The 17,949-nt window shown below is 37.2% G+C and overlaps 1 protein-coding gene across 2 annotated transcripts in view; it reads right to left on the minus strand.

Annotated features, from left to right (window-relative positions):
* The window catches only part of BMPR2 (bone morphogenetic protein receptor type 2), an 80,200-nt gene that overhangs the window by 12,351 nt on the left and 49,900 nt on the right, over positions 1–17,949 (minus strand). For both annotated transcript variants that reach the window (XM_007422019.3, XM_088135652.1), the window contains 6 exons: positions 9,681–9,782; positions 8,547–8,638; positions 8,012–8,242; positions 3,397–3,511; positions 1,525–1,685; positions 310–457 (listed from right to left, as the gene is read on the minus strand). In XM_007422019.3, the coding sequence (XP_007422081.1) occupies positions 310–457; positions 1,525–1,685; positions 3,397–3,511; positions 8,012–8,242; positions 8,547–8,638; positions 9,681–9,782 (849 nt within the window). The remainder of the gene's footprint in view (positions 1–309; positions 458–1,524; positions 1,686–3,396; positions 3,512–8,011; positions 8,243–8,546; positions 8,639–9,680; positions 9,783–17,949) is intronic.

The following is a 17,949-nucleotide window of genomic DNA, read 5'->3' on the forward strand; positions in this document are numbered from 1 at the left end:
CAGGTAAGCTTTCCTTAATACCTAATGCTTATTGGCAAGATTAACTTGGTATTATATACCAAGGTTATGTATTTCATCATAAAGCAGAAATGTGGATACCACTCTATAACACTAGATGGCACTGAGCTAATTTGACAAGCGAAACAAAAACAAGATAAAGCAAAAAAATCTGACAACCAACACCCCCAAATTCTTTACACTAAGGAATTACCTTAGCCTTGGCTCAGTCAAGAAAACAACAACAATCAACAAATAGAATGGCTGATGTAAGTGAAAAAGGATGGAGCATTTCAGAAATTTTTCTATTACCTGGGAAAAGGTCTGTACATCTCATAAAAATCTCCCAATAGATTAGACCTAGTGCATACATATCGACTTGTTTCAAAGCTGATTCACAGTCCCTTAAATTTACTGCTCCTTCCAGCACTTCAGGGGCCATATAGCGAATTGTCCCAACCTGTAAAGACATGTTGTGGCATCCTTACATTAGCTTGGTATTTATGAAATCCTGTTCACTGTCTTTCAAGTAATTCAACAGGAAACATTTTTAGCTATATTTACTTTCATCCTCAAGATAGCATTAACATGAACATAAAGCTTCTTTGAGACCCATGCTGTTGAATCCCAGTCTTGTTATTTGGATTTAAAGTAATGTCTATTCTGTCCTTATTCTCAACACATTTTATTTTGATATTTAATCAGTACTTTTATGAAGAAAACCCAGTGAAACTGAAGAAAAATTCTTCTTTAACAAAAGTCCACTAAAAAGAGGTGAAAGTTGCATGTTAAACAAAAAATAATCACCAAATCAAGTAGGTGTTAAAATCATAGTTTTTATTTAATAATCAACAATCTTTAAAAAAATCTTAATCTTTGCACAATATACATTTGAAAAATAGTATAATACATACTACAACTTTAACATTAAATCAAAATCCCCTGGAGTATTCTTAAGTTTTATGAGTATCCTTAGACTACTGAACTGAGAATAAGCAAATGCTAGAAAAACCTACCGGCCTGCGCAAAGTACTAACCTACATTTGTTTATCCTGAGGGTAGGTAGGCACCTCACCAGTTTATCTATTGATCATGGGGTCTTTTCTAACTGTCTGTGCTCACCATGGCAATCTCTTTTGTGCCATGCTTTGGAGTAGAAAAAAACCTTCTCTCTTCCAGTTCAGGTTTTATTAGCAGTCAGGCAACCCTGAGGCTGACAGAAATACCTGCAGGACTCTGATGCCAGGTCTAGTAAGATATGTTCATTGTGTAAGGTATGAGCAACTCAAACATGTTTCAAGTTGGCTTTCCCACTTCAAAATATATTTAAGGAAAAAATTACCTTTGCCTGTGAAAAATCAGAATAAGAAAGGTATGCTTGAAGCTCACTTTATGTTTTATTTGCAAGCAGATATGCTAACGATTTTTCAGTGTTTAAATCCACTCTTAATTCTCAAAGGAGATGAACAAACCTTATGATAGGTTTGGTTTCAAAATTTCCAAAATGTATTTTTCTTTCTTACTCACCTCGCTAATTGCAGCATTGTCCTCCTCACCTGGGCGCACCAATCTATTTCCTGTTAGCTTCATGGAGAGACCAAAATCACTAATGACACACGTTCCATCATTCTTTACTAATACATTGCGGCTGTTCAAATCACGATGGGAAATGGCAGGCTTGTAATGTTCTGTTTGAATATATAAATACATCGCTTTACCATTTCTAGTGGCTTCTTTTCATATAATATAAAACAGAACATGGGTACTTCAAGAAAACCGATAACACTTTGAGCAGATGAAAACTATGATGGCAGTTTTATGATTCTTTTGTGATGGCAATTCAGATACATTAACAGCAATTAAACAGGAATTGTTGGGAATACCTGTTAAAGAATGTCATAGTTATACTGTATATCAGTCAGGAACATATGAAATATCAAGTTCCTGCTATTTATCAGAGAACTGTACCTCCTGAATATCTTAATTTCTGAATCTCTTAATTTCTAAGCCTTAAAAAGTCATCTAACTTCCAAGCAATTCTATAAATAAATTACTTAGCTAATACTGTGAACCATAACTACACCTTTAATAAAGCTTGATTTCCTTTTTTATTAGCTGCCCCACAAATTAAGATTTTATAATTTTAAATTTTAAAACGAAGACTTGAACACCTGTTTCTTAGTTAATTAGGGGTTCATTATAATTACAGATCATACTGCCTACCACAAAATCTACTAGTTAGGTATATGCATGGTATCTAACTACCTAGAGTCACTGGGAGTCGGACAGCATACAAGTTTAATAAATGATGATGATGATGGTGGTGGTGATGATTAAAAATTGTATGCTGTTATTTAATATAAGTATCTTACACACTATTTTCTGCTCATTTATAAATTAAATTTATGTACACTTGCTCTTTACAGTATTATTGGGACAGCAATGGCGTTAGCATGACAGGTCTGCAAGGTAGGGGCTAAACTCTTAAGCTCAAAGAAATACTAGCAACCATGATAAGGAGCTACTTAAGGCGTGTCCCTCTTGTTGATTAAGACTACCTACGGGGAGATGCATGGTTGGCTCCACGTGGTGGTAAATACATCCTTGAGAGAGAGGATGGTTCCATCTGTCTTGAAGGAGACAGTGTGCCTCCTCCTCAATGAGCCTTTTCTGGATTCAGTGGTTCTGGACAATTTTTGTCCAGTCTCCAATCTTCTTTTTTGGTAAGATTGTTATGATCAGACTACAACTTTACAAGGCCATGGAAGAAGAGGGTTATCTAGACTTGTTTCAGTTGGGTTTCAACTAGGGCTTAGCGTAGAGACAGCACTGTTAATATTTGTTGATGATCTTTCAAGGTGTGACCATTCTGGTTTGTCTTGATCTCTCAGTAGCTTTGGATAACACTGATCATGGTATCCTTGTGAACTGGCTACTGCATCTGGATGGGGAGAAACAGGCTTAAACGCAACCCTGACAAGACTGAGTGGCTATGGATGCATGGTTCTTCCAGTGCCAAAGATTCTTCATCTTTGGTTCTGAATGGGGTGGCACTTCCCCATACAGAACTGGTGTGCTATCTGGAGATTCTCCAGGACTCAAAGCTCCTGTTTCAACTCCCACACAACTGATTGCCTGGGATGCTTTAATTTGGATTGCTCCTCTGACCTGGACTGTACAGTGCACTTTTTCTGCAGTAAGCAGAGAGTTGAACTTCATGCCCCAAATGATCCCTTTCAACTCTATGATTCTAAGATTGTATTTTTAATAATATGTGTGATCATTTCTATTAGTACTTGTACATGAAATACTTTTAACAATACGTATCAAACTGTACACTAGTAGGCATAACATAGCTTAAATCAAAAGTTCAGATCTAAACACCTATTATTATCTTACCTCCTCGTGGTAATTCTGTATGAAGATATGCCAGGCCTCTAGTTATAGAGTGTGCCATTCGGCAAGAACTCACCCAATCACTAGCATGAAGAGTCAAATATCTGCACAAAGAACCCTGGAAAGAATAAAGAGAGGGCACTTCCTTAGTGTTTATCTCCTACATGCTTTTCAACATTGGAAATCACGGAGGGTGGTACAGGGTGATAATCAACAGGATGAAACTAATGCACTTGTGGTTGCTGTTTGCTTTGTTTATGTAACAGCTCTCTCTGCATCCTAACAAATGCACTTCATGAGAACCAATTAAATAATACCTATTTTCTTCAGGAGAAAGAATAAAATCTAACACACATGTAGAAAAGATATTATCCTATATTGTTTGTACTGAATGAAATTACTTAAACAGTGTTTACTTACCTGTAGCTGCAATTCTTTGAGTGGTCTTCTATAAATTCAAACACATGGATTATATGCACTTGCTGCAGAGCCCCACTGGAACCTTCTAAAGCTTACAGCCTTGCCCTCATGCATGCTATGGGATTAGATGTAGCTCCTACTGAAACTCTTCACTTCTTAAGACCAACACAGGGGTCCAAAGGAACAGTGAGGTCATCTGAGACCCAATGGAGTAGCAAAATGGGTTGTATAATTTCACACATTACCACTCAAAAAACAGCAAAATTGCAGTTACAGACAAGTAATCAGTTCATGAGATTTACACATGTGATTAAATAGCATGTTGCTTACCTACAGGAAGGCCCTGTTACCATAAAATGCTTGCAGAGAAGACAGCCCTTGCAAAGGTTGCATCTCTCTGGAAGCACAGGTCTAGCCGTTATTGCTGGGAGAAGGTAGAGGGCTGAGCCCATATAGTTCCTATGGGGGAATATCCTGGAGGAAGCCTGCTGATGCTGCCATTCTTTGTGTGGAATGAGCACAGATTGGAAGAGGGCAAAGCTCTTTGCCACCTCATTGTAAAGTTTGATGATTGCCACTATCCATGTGGAGAAACCAGGCAGGAAATACCATACCCTTGAAATCGGTCATGGAAAACAAGGACTAAACATTGGCCCTAGTGAAACAGTGCTGTACAGTCCAGGTAAAAAGTGAAAGCATGATGAATATCCAAAGAATGAGACAACATTTCCAATGATATTAGGGATTTCTGCTTTACTGTTACCACAGAGAACAACAGAGTTGCTGCAGGCTAATGGCAATGGGGGTGCTGGAGAATAGAGGCGTGGAAGTCTTTTCATGAAAGGCTTTTTTAGCAGGTAGAAAAAAGAGAAGTACTGCCCACCAAAGCGGGGGGAAAAAGGAGGAGATAGCTGCAAGGAGTTGCGGAGAGGGTTAGATCTCACTGGTTTAATACAAGCAAAAGGCCAAAACATGATGAACCTGATGCTGCAGGGGACTAAAGCTGTTATTTCCAAGCAAAATCTTCAGAAGATTTCCATTTAGCTGCATGGAAAACCTTTGTGGAAGCCTTTCAAGAAGGTAATGTAACCTAACCTACCAAATTCTCCAAGCTATAAGTGGGATATGTCAACAGCTGTTTTTGAGAGGAAATTATGGGGTGTCCCATTCAAACAAAGATAAGTGGTAGAGCAAAATCCACATTTTGCTATACTGTTGTTATTATAAAGATGCCCAGTTGGAGCTAATAACTACCCCATCTAGTCAGATTTCCAGGACCCCAGATCCATTTTATTTACAGTTGTTACTGTATTAACAATGTGATTTTTTTCTCTGAATATGGCTAATTTTTGTTTTGCCATTTGTAAAATATGCCATACTTTGGCCACATCAGTTTTACAGTATAGTTATTAAGTTTTACTACATTTTTATTCGCTAAGAATTTTTCTTTTTTGCTTCTGAATTGGCCAATCACTGTAATAAAGTTCCCTACTACTATTATTACTACTACTACTTGAGATAAGTCTTGGCCCTGATGGATGGAGAATAGGACAGGCCATTTTGGAAATGGAGGTACTCCTGATGGGTGAGAGAGAGCCACAGAGCAAACTGCGTCTTCTGAGGCCACCTAAGTCTGGTGAAAATGCAACTGACTGAATTCCTGATTTTCTCCAGGACTCTGGCCAGCATAGAAACATGTAAAAAAGAGGTCTGTGGAAAGAAAAAGCAAGGTGTCATGGGAAAGTCTGGGTCTATCCCACCTTCTCGTAAGAGTTTTTTGTCCTGTGATGCAAAAGCAAGATCTTGGGTTTGTCCCAATGGGATATGATGAAGGCTATCTCCAGTGGATGTAGGTTTAGTTCAGGGATTTTAGTACAGCTGAACTAGTTGACAAGAATGTCATTGCTTCCAGGCATATGGATTGCCAGGGTGAATCTACAATGATGGATGAACCAATGCAAAATCCATAATATGAGGTGCAAAAGAGGGGTGGACTTTGTGCCACCTCATGTAGAACTGTCCGTATAAACCAGACTCTGGACATGGAAACAGCCTTTGAGGTCTCAGAGTGCCTTCCAAACTGTGACAAGCTTGAATTTCTTCATGTGGCACAATGCTTCACACTTGGATTAAATATCTTAGACGCAGAGAGCTTGGAGGTGAGCTCTCCATCTTGACATAGATGCATCAATGTAGAAACATGCACAAGGGAAGGAGGCATGAAGGGAACTCCTTTGGTGGGCTAAAGAACAGCAGGGGAAAGGTAAGGCCATAAGTGGGCAATAGCTAAGGGAAGATTCATGGAGGAATTGGTGGTTCAATTGGGTATGCTGCATAGTAATCTTTGTTTCGTGTATGAAACAAAAACATTTTCTGTTTTGTGCATACCCCTACTTTCATGTATCTGTATTCAATCATTACTCCTTGCTTTTTAAAATTTTATTATTCCTTGCTTTATTTTATAGTACGTGGATCTGTTTACAAATTTTGTGCTTTTCCATCTGTGGCAACAATTTTTTTTCTAATTATATAGCACCTGATATTACACTCCTCTGTCTCCAAGATACCATTTTGTTCCCTTACTTAAAAAATGGCTACTAGTTGTACATTCCTGTGCCGAGCAATCTCACTGTGCGCTTCAGGTCCTTTGTTTCTAAGCATCTCAGTCTCTGGCCAGTTAATTAGGAGACATTCTTCACTCACAGGTTATCCAATTCCTTAGGCAATGATAGATACCACCAGAGGAGTTGCTTTTTTTATCAGAACTCCACATACTTCAGGAAATTGTACACAAGATCTCCTAGTAAGAGCAAGAGCCCATGCTGCTATCCATTGGACATGATCTTAGCAGATGCAGACTTATAGGGAAAACAGTCACCTTTGGGCAAGAGGCAACACTGAACTGGAGTCTGGATGTGATATTTGACTTCAAGAAATGTCTTGAAGTATAGAAGAGTCTAAGAGATGAGAGACCAACACTTGCAAAAACTATTTGTTGCATACTTGGCCTGAGGCACAATTAGGATACAGAATTTGAGAAAATAAGGAGTAGAAGGCCAAAATGTATAATGATCCAGTTCATCTTAAACTAATCCAGGCAGGACAGGATGACTGACCTCATCCAGAAATAGCTGACAGCCAAGAGGGCCAAATGATCTACTCTAGAAGAATGGGATGGCATGGAACCAACTGAAATTGCAGAAAGGGTTCTTCAGAAGCAGAGTGGGCATGAGGTGACCAACTACAGTTTCAGTGATCTGGAGTCAGCTGAAGGGGATGGCCTTAATTTTGATTATCCTGATAGATATTTAGTATGGCTTATTTGCTACTCAGTTCCCAAAGTCTCTGAGTGGCTTACATCCAGCAATAACAAAGGTTAGAAACAATATTAATCAGAATATATATTAAAAAAACAACAACCATGCACTGGCTGCACCATCCAGTAGGGAGAGGTTAATACTCATTATCTACAAATACTTTCCTGAACAGCCATATCTTCACAGCTCTCTCGGACAGATAAGAGGGCAGTATGGAACAGTAAATCTCAAGGAGAATCTGTCATGAGTTTCCTTTTTCTGAGATGAACTCGTGCACTTAAAGACGAGTCAGTGAGGACTGTACAGTAGGAATTGGAGAGGCAGTAGAAAAGAGATGGCCATTGTGGAAAGGAACTTGAGGCTGCCAGAGCTAGAATCAGAAATGCAATGGAGATTCCTCCCCCCGTTTTTAGCTGCGGTTAGACATGGGTGGGCCAGACCTTAATAATGGACTATTTCCTCAGCTGACAATAGGACAGCAGAATCTGGAGGATCCTGTGCAGGTGGTAGAGAATTCAGTCTATCTCATTATAGATGAAGGAGTTATCACACAACTTCTGGGAGATGACAGGAAGCTTGGAGGAAGACGAAAAGGCTTTAGTAGCTTTACATTTGCTATTCTTAGAGCTTCCTCCCAAAGACTGGTTTGCAAACTAGAAACTGTGCATGGGTTTGTTCACTAAATTAGTGGCAATATTTAGAAGAGTCTATTGTGATTTTCACCCAGACAAAAAAATACTATTTGTGCCCCTCTGAGAGAAGTTAACCATATGAATAGCACCCAGGGATTATTGAAAAGGCAGTTTCAAACAATACTTTTATATTAATTATCTCTTATCTTTATTTTCTTGTAGGTGTCTGAAATAACAGAAATTACTTACATTGGGATAATATTCCATTACTAATAAATATTCCATCCGTCCATCTGCAGTGAATCTCTCATCCCCCACAATGAAGTGGGCAATATTGTCATGTTCCATCAGTGGGATTCTATAAATATTTCTCTCATTTATAAAATTCTGGCGATTAGTGAAAGAAAATACTTTTACAGCCACTGGACGCTCATCTAAGGATCCTTTGTATACAGCTCCATATCGCCCTCGGCCAATAAGCTGTAAATTTTTCAAAAAAGTAACTATTAGTTACATTTCAAGGTTCAGGACACTTAAATTATTGATTTTAATGACCTTCAGCATTTTATGTGTTCATGGACTGTAATCCTTCTTTTGTAGCACTGAATTTCATCCCTATTTCTAATTCAAATGTTAATTGAGATGGAATTATATCTTCTTCAAATTTCTTCTTCTCAACTAAATCATCCTAAATTCTTAGTATAAGGAAGATCTTGCATTATGTGGATAGTATTAATAATGTGTTAACAGACACAGATCTGGAAATTGCAAACAGTAAACTTACCTCCAGTAGTTTCAAATTATCCAGATCTAACGAGGGTTCTAAAGCTGCTGCTTCCATCATGTTCATACTATGTAGGCCTTGTTTACGGTCCCCTGAGGAAAGACAATTCAGATGAAGATTAAGACTTGAATTATATTACCCACCAAACTGATCAGACTTTTTGATTTATTTCAATAGTCCTGCAATTCTGGCTTAGTAAACCATACAGTGAATGAGATATAGGTCAACACACTCAGGCTATCTGCACTCTTTGCTCTTTACATCATATGACAGAGTAAGTTAACTGCAAAGTAGATCTGGTGTGATGTTTGAATCCAGAATTATAATTAAGCACACACATATTAATCAAAACTACAAGGGTTTTTTTAAATCAGATCTGTTATGGTTTACAAAACTTGATTTGTTTGGGCACAAGAAACCATAATTTTGAGTTTGTGAACTTCTCCCATTCCTTTTGTTTCAAAGTTCATACAAAGAGAAGAGAGCAAAGCAGAAGTAATCCAATGTAGTAATGTTTGGCTGGATTTAACCTAGCCAAGAAACTACTTTCAAAACATGGCATTATCTGCTTTGTGTCTCATATGTTGTTGGATTAAACTCCCACAATCTTTTGGGTCTATGATAGTAATAAAGTTAACTAACTCCCATAATCCAGTATTACTGGCTATGTTGGATGAGGATGTTGGCAATTGTACTGCAACATTTGGAACCCAAGATTGAGAAATGAGAGCATTAATAAGGATGAAGCTACTGTAAGAATAAGTAGCGACGATAATGTTATACAAGTCCAAACTTTACCTTTTCAGGTCAGGTACTCAAGGCTTCTGCTCTGATATCTAGAACAATTTGTTACAAGAATCCTCTGGAACGTAAGTCGCTCCAGTTCAAGTGTGCCTTCTAAGGGACTAAAAGATTTTTTTCTGTATTCCCCTGTGACTGTCCAATAGTAGAACAGAAACCAAACTGTTGCCTAGCAGATTGTAACATATTGAGGAATAGGTGGGTTGAATATTAAAAAATTATACAGCAAAACTATACAAGGAACTAAAGAGAAAGATAATATGAACATGAACATTACCCCAAGGAAAAATAGAGGCAAAATATTAAAATAGAAATTTATTTATCAAAGCTTACCTCCAAACATCCTGTATCCAAAGAAAAGAGCAGCCACCAAAACAGCCAGTACAGATACTGATGCCAGAGCAATTATAATTGTCTCATCTCGTGGAGAAGGATCTGAAAGAAATCAACATATATATGACTGTCTCTTCATATATAGTCAGTTTCTCAGGACAAATTAAAGTAATATTCTAATCTGCTATCAACTATCTTGGTATTTCTCAATTCTTTTTTTGTTTTTTTGAAGGCGGGACTTTCAAAATGCAGAGACTGAATCCAATAAGCAGAGTTCACAGAATACCTCTATCAGGAGAAAGGAGGAGGGAGACCATTTTTTCTAATTTCCCATATCTCACTAGGCTAGAGACTTTCCCCCAATTCTCCAGAGAAAACTCAGTTGTATGGGAAAGAGAAAGTAAATGACAACTGATTCAACTATCATTCTACCACTATCAGAGGCATTCTGTTGATGAAAACAGTCCCCTTTTCCCCACAAATTCCAGATTCCAACCCAATGGCCTTGATTACAGATACTAATTATAGTTGTTAATCACTCTACCCTTCCAAAGTTGTACAGTGGAGTATTATAAGAGGAAAGTTATTTCTTTGGAGTATATTAACTGAATAAACCATAGTTTTAACAAAAGCCAATTAAATGTAATCAATATGAAAGTCAATAGATAATACAATCACAAGACACTACAAATCAATTTTCAATTTCTAGTTATAGATCAGCTTATAGCGTAACAAAACCAAGAAGCACTGAAAGTCAATATATTATTATTGCAGCTACTGGATATTATGAGTTCTTTCAAAAAATAGGTCTGAACTGGACTAGAATTACTATGAGAAAATAAAGCAAAATTCCTTTTCTGAAAGATTAATGGTAGTCAAAAGGGATCACAAAACATTACTGCTTGGGAGAAATGTTCCTACAGTATTTATATCTTACATCAAGGATGTGCAACTTTCCCAAGGTTGGGGGGATACAACTCTCTCTCCCCACAATGGGAGGGTTGCAGTTGATGTTACTGGAAGGGAGGTGACACCACAGTAAGTGGCAGGACTATTTCTTTTTGCTGTTTTTCAGCCCATGAAGTGGGCTAGGTTGTATCCTCCTAAAAAACAAATATAAAAAGTGAGGTTGGGAGACGAGGAAAAAGATACTTTAAACGGGAAGAGCTAAAGATATCTCACCTGTGGGATGAGACAAAAGCAACATTGTCTGGACATAGCATTAAAAAACATTACTGGGACTTGTTTCTGCTGCAGTTAGGGGAATGAAGGATGAGCTCTGCAATTTAAATAAAGTGTTTCTTATTTTATTTCTGGTATGATTGCAATTTATGATTCTCAGTTTAGATATGCATGTGTACAATGCATATTAAACAACTGGGAAAAAAAGCATTTTTCACCCATGTATGTAATTTTTTTCCCCTATTCTGCAGATGTGTGATGCAACCCACTAGCAGTTAAGGGGTAAGAATGTTGGGCAGTTTGGCCTGTGCAGGTAAGACTAGTTGTTCCATTTTAGTAGTAATGACAAGAGGACCTGCATTTGAATCTGAAGAGACTGTACTTTAATTTCCTAATACTCTAATCACAAACTTACATTTATTCCTTTTTTCATTATCTTCTCTGGCTCATAGTCCAGATCATAGGATGTATAAGTTCTGACAAGTTCTTGGCAAACATCTTTCCAGGCAACTTGCCTTACTTCCATCAATTATCCTCTCTTTTTTAGACATGTACTAATAAACACCAGAGGTCTTTAAAACCTTCCTCTTCACATACACAATTTTTTGTCATTGCTATCTCAACTTTCAACTTAACACATGATAGTGGCTTTAATACTCAAGGGCAAATTTCAGGTATTTAAATGAGTAATTAAATATACTTTAGCAATCTATGAAAGTAAGCTTGAACTACTAATAAATATGTAACAGATGTCAAGAAGGAATTAGCTAGCTGAATTGTCACTGCTGCTTTATTTTTTCCGTTTCTGCTTTCCGTTTTTCACCCAGATGTTCCACCATATATTATTATATACAAAAATTGGCTCAACAAGAGATTCAGAAGGATTAAAGAGTGTTTCTGCTTCTGGGAGTGATGGAAAGTTCCATGGTCCAAAAAGCTGCACCCATAGCTAATTTATTTCTCAGCTCAGCTGAAACTGCTACTCATTGCCTATCAAGTCTGAAACATTTAGGGACCATGAACCTTACAACATGTAGGTTGTAAATCTTCCTGATTTGTAAAGTCAAATTGGCTATTTCTTTATTGACATTACAGCATGCTACCAGCATCAATCTTTGCCACCATGCCTTCAATTTGGTTTATTTTCTTGCTTTCGTTCATTTTATAATTTGACTGATGTTTGGGTGTTGTTTTAGAATGCTCCTGTTTTAACTGGAATGTTAACTGGAATGTAAACTATGTGTTGTAAATGGTATACATCTCCATGCTGACAAGAAACTCCTATGAAAAATTCCCTATAGAAAGTTATTTGAACAGGTAAATTCAGGAATGTTGGGTACTGGAAAGCTGTGACTAATCCCTCTCATTATATCTTCGTCTTCTAATATACCCAAGCCTAAATTTAGGAAAAGTGGCTTGAGAAGACTTTAGAATGTTGGAGTAGAATGTCTGATTCCAAAGGTACCTGTACTGCAAGAAGAGGAAAAGATATATCTGCTTAGAAATTGATTTTCAAAATGCTGCATCAGTGAAAAGAGAAGGGAGTAGGAATGTTAAAAGAGGCATAGGCAGTGAGTTATTACAGCATAAGGGTAATGAACCAGAGTGAAATGTGGGCTTGAATACCCCTATCTCTAGTAAGGCTGTGAGATCAGAAGATTTCTTTTCTAAATTATCTTCAGAATCTTTTTTTTATCCAGTTGTTATACAACCTAGTAATAGCTCTTTGGGCAGTGTGCAATTGGTTAAAACATACCATAGTAAAACACAAAAACAATGGAAAAACAATACTTTCCAAACCCAATAAACTGTGGGATAATACATGGGTTGGAGACCATCAGAAAATTCTAGGGCTGTAGGATAGATTGGGGATTTATCTATCTATTTATCTATCCTGGAAAAAGGCAATGGTACATCACTTTTGCTCTGTTGACCAGAAAACCAGTTAGGATCAGTTCAGAGGAAACTACCTTTTTAAACCAAAAGCAGTTTGGACCAAATCATGATCACACTAGAATGGGAAAGTAAGAAAAGATGAGTCTGAACTTAAGACCATGATTTTTGGTGCCAATAAACTGATACAATAAAACAAGCAGAAGGAATTATTAAAATAGATCAACTTACTCTAAGTTGGTGCCTTCCTAATGTATCTGACTACAATTTCCATACAGGCTAGAGATGAGAGATTTTATAGAGGGTTGATATAAATCTAATAAATGACTGATTCAGAAAATAATAAGGTATGATTTTATACAATCAAGAGGGATGCTTGTACCTGTAACAAGTTCTACCAACTTGTTCTTCCCTAACCATGGGAGGAAAAAAAAATGAGAAAAAAAATTATGCCCAGACATCTCTATTCTGAGAAGGTATTTCCATTTACTATCAGAAGAAATCTTAAGAAACAATTTGGATTCAAAGCAAACCTAGAAAATTGGTTGTCTCAAACACACAGGTCTGTATGTGCATAGAGAAAGTACTGTATCAAAGTATTTATGAACAGAGAGACACAAGCAGTATATTTCATTTATAAAAGTATAATTATGAATAGCATAGAAGTACTACTGGAAAAGAAGAGTGTTACCTGAAAGGCTAAAGATGTGAGATTTGAAAATGTTTTTGAGATATTATAGAGAAAAAAAATGGAAAAGAGCAGTGATTTTCCACATTTTGATTAAGAAGAGTTGCACAGCTAAGTCATTATTTCCTTGGTTATCAACATGGTACTAGACAGAATTCATCTTTTTAAGTATGACAGCAATTTCATTTTTAATTAATACTTATATTTTTATCAGTTGATTGTTCATTCTATAAAATATAAAATATAGAACAAAATCTTATTCAGTTCATATCTTTTATTATAGCAATAATAAGCTATTCTTGAAAACATACTTTATTGTGAATTTTAATTATTATATCCCGACTTTGAAACAGCTTTATCTGTGAAATTTAAGACACTATCAAAATGCTAAACTGCATCACTAAACCCTGCATCATCTGATAATCTTAGAGTGCATAAACGTTTTTGTAATATTGCACAAAGTGCTTTATAAATTTCAATCTTCTTTATATAATCAAAGGATGGAAGTACAGTTACAAAATATTTTCCCAGATCAGCATTATAGGTTTTCCTCACATATGCTCAAGTTCTACTATGAGTCTGTGCTGGCTAGTATTAGAATTTGCATTTGTAATTTCTGAGCTGTTTCAAATACTACATATTTTCTGCACAACACTTTATATGCAAGAGAACCTGAAAAGCACACATTAATGGTTGTTTCATTGTGTTCAAAGTGAAATACATGCACTGTATCAACACCAGGTTAAATATAGGACTATAGTTGTCAAATATTCTTGGATCTGGAGCAAGCCACCTGAGGAGGGGCATAGAGTAGCATCTCTTTCACATTTCTGGAATGTCTCCCTCCTTCAATGAGGAGTTGATTACAGCCAGATCAAACTTTTAGTTCTCCCTGTGCCATTTTAACTAGCCAGGTGGTACAAGGATTAAGTGCACAAATAGCAGAGCTCACATCACAAAGGACTCTGTCCACTGCCTTGTGATCCACAGGCTTAAAAATCTCCCAGTTAACATCAAACATTGCTTCTGTTATATCTTACATCTATCTGCCACCCAACCGGGAGCAAATATAGATGATTTTATTCATGAAATGTCTGGCAAATTATGACATCCTGCCCTTGGTGAATCTTCCTGCTGATGTTGCCATCCAGAGTGTTTCTGGAAAAACCTAACTGCAAGGAAGGCAACATTTACTTGCCAACAGGTCCAACTTGCCAACCAATTATCACAAGTAAGGATGGGGGTAGGTAGTGGAACAGCAATCAGAGGAAAAAAAGCCTACTATTTGTATCACTCTGAACAGACAAGATTTACTTTTCTAAAATTGCCATAACTTGTAATGCTGTGTTGTGTATTAATCTTAAAAGTTCATATTTCTGTTGAATCTCTGGGCTGACTTCTATAAAACTTCACAAGGAGTGCTAGAAAAGTATATTGAAGGATCTGTTGCCTGATTATCTTTTATGAAATATGAGGTCCTTTTAACTGAACAATTTACTATAGATGGAACAAACTGGCAGGAGCTAAAGAAAAAAGCATTTCACTTAGTTATCTCAATGCAATATGACAAGATCACATGTAAAAAACTCAAATAGAAAAAAAAATCTTTACGTTTATTTTTAATTATTATTCAACATGATGTATGACAATGCATTACATGCTAAGCAATGCCTCAGCCATTAATCTATGTTTGGATGACAAGAATCATTGGCCAATGATTCTTATTCAATAACATGTCATAGTTATAACTTATGATTAAACTCAGTGACTTAGTTTCTCACTTATTCATGAAGTTCCCATGTTGTGAAGACAAAATCAATCGAGTAAAAACTGTGTAAACTAGCTTTTCCAAACATGGTGCCCTCTACATATTCATCTGTATCTTCTACTACCTTTGACCACTGGTCATGTTGGTTGGAGTTTGGAGGTGCTATATTTGACTATAATCAAAAATATATCCAGGCAACATGTTGGGGAAGGCTTCTGTAGATATTGCTATACAGTGGTACCTCGGGATACGAACGCCTCTACTAACAGACGTTTCGGGTTACGACCAGCTTTGGCAGGAAAAATTTACCTCGGGTTATGAACTCGCCTCTAGTTACGAACCGGATCCGCGGCCATTTTCCCTGCTGCCACGCGGTCGTGGCTTCCTGTGGGCAAGGTCGCGGTAGCAAGGAGACGTTTGGTGAGGCTTGTGGTGTGTTTTGCGGTGTTTTGCAAAGGTTTTTGCTGTGCGTGTCAGCATGGCCCCAAAGAAAATGCAGAGCAGGCTTGGCGGGAGTAAGGCTCTGAAGAGAAAATTGCCTCGGGTTGCGACCAAATTCGGGCGGAGGGAGGAACGGATTAACCGGATTTACATTGAACCCTATGGGGAAATTTGCCTCGGGTTGCGACCAAATTCGGAGGGCGGAACGGATTAACCGGATTTACATTGAACCCTATGGGAAACTTTACCTCGACTTGAGACCAACTCGAGTTGCAACCAGAGTCACGGAACGGATTAAGTTCGTATCCCGAGGTACCACTGTAGATGTTTTAAGAAAAGATTGTGTATCTGCTAGATGAGACATGTGGCAAACATAACATTTCAGTTTGACATACCCATAACTGTATTAATAAATAAAACAAAAACTCAATAAACACCAGAGAAATAAGAGCATTGTACCTTACATCTAGTATTTATTAACTTTAAGGCTTATTAAATGCATTTTAAGTCATTGGTGCTTAAAGTGACATACAAGAACCACAACAAACAATTAAAACCATGCTAAAACAGTAAAAAAAGAAACCTATAAAAACTAACATAACCATAATTCTAGGTCAGTGATCCATAGCCACAAGCTAATTTTAGAGAAGATGATCACTTTGATACAACCAAAGAACTAGGATTCATAGAACAATCTTAGAATTGGTTGCACTCCACAAATGTAATGAACAGTTTTTTATTCCATCATAACTGTTAGAGTCAAAGCATATTTTACAGTCCTAATTTCAACTAAGACTCCTTTGTTATTTTTTTGCAGATTTATATTGGCTGCAAGCTCTTAAAAGTCAGCCAGTTTGTTTATGTGATTGTGGCTAAAATTTTAATGATGAAGAAAAGAGGAATGACACAATTTTGCTAATGCTTCAACATTTTCTTCTAAATGTACCTGAAGATAAATAGATTGACAAAATGCCATTTTAATATCTTATTTATAACTACTGTAAGAACCATGGTACTCAGTTCCCAATGAAAGCAACTCTCATTGAAACCAATGCAGGTTCAAAGGAAAGTTCATTTATTGGAAAGTAGTGAATAGCTCTAGAAGCAAGCGAACTAGTTGCAATCAATCGCTTGCACTGCTAGGCATTTTATGCAGTTGAACAGGTCACAAGCGGGAGGGGGCCCAGTAGAATTCTACACCAAAGAAATCGAGATGAGAATTGGGACTCACCGAGAAACCTTAAGTTTCCTAGTAGCTCCAACTGCTGGCCATGCTCTATCCTACTTAAAGCAAAGGAATCCCAAGGTGGATTGGAAGGTGGGGAGCCTGACATTTCAGGATGGTGGTTACAGAATTCTAAAGGGAATTAGCAACACACCAATGTTGGTACTAGAGGCGAGTGTGGAGTTTCCAAGACAGAATGACACCGAAGAAACCTGCTCAATCCCAGAACAGTATAGAGACTTAAAAGAGGTGTTTAGTAAAGCAGAGTCGGATCAGTTCCCTCCTCACAGAGCAACAGACTATGCAACTGAAATTGAACCCGGGGCAAAATTTCCTAAACCGAAAATGTATTCTATGACCCCTAAGGAATTGGGAGCGCTGAGAGTTGCTTTCATTGGGAACTGAGTACTGCGGTTCTTACAACTACTCTGAGGCTCCTTCTTGGATCTTGTTGGTGCTGAGAACTCTGGAGGTGGTCCTGGGGACTTCAACCTCCCTTTCAAGATTTTAAAAAACTTTATTGTTCAGCAGGATATATGGGCACTGATGGTATAAGAACCATCTGGTTTTATTACACTAGGCATGATTTCATTTAAACTGTTGTTGAGTGTTAGTTAACTAAATCCTTGTTGAAGTGGATGGTCTATAAATAGACCACCCACTTGTCTTAAATAAATTCCACAATAGTGCTTTGCAATGGGTGGAAGAAAGGGTATGTGAATTGTGATGCTGGATCAACTTAATTTTGCTTTGAGCAGTCTAATTATTCTGGTAAAACTTGGCAAGGCTGTATAGATCTTGAATGTTTGGTTCTCCAAACACACCCATATATTTCATTTGGATTTAGTTTTGTTCATTGAAATTAAGTTTCAAACATAGTTATGAATGTTGACATGTAAAGAGATACCAGTTTAACAAAATCTGTTTTACTGAGACCTATTAATGCTAAACAGTTTATATGGTTTAATTAAAATCAGTTTCTCAAGCCATTATTCTATACCTAATAACTTTTTCCAAGATCAGATTATAGCTGTATTCCGAGACATGTGATGGCATTTCATTCAACTTAATA

The sequence above is a fragment of the Python bivittatus genome, unplaced genomic scaffold (assembly GCF_059951505.1).
Source record: "Python bivittatus isolate LINGU-HERP-01145 unplaced genomic scaffold, Pbiv_v1 ctg000200_np1212, whole genome shotgun sequence".
In the NCBI taxonomy this organism is placed as follows: Eukaryota; Metazoa; Chordata; class Lepidosauria; order Squamata; family Pythonidae; genus Python; species Python bivittatus.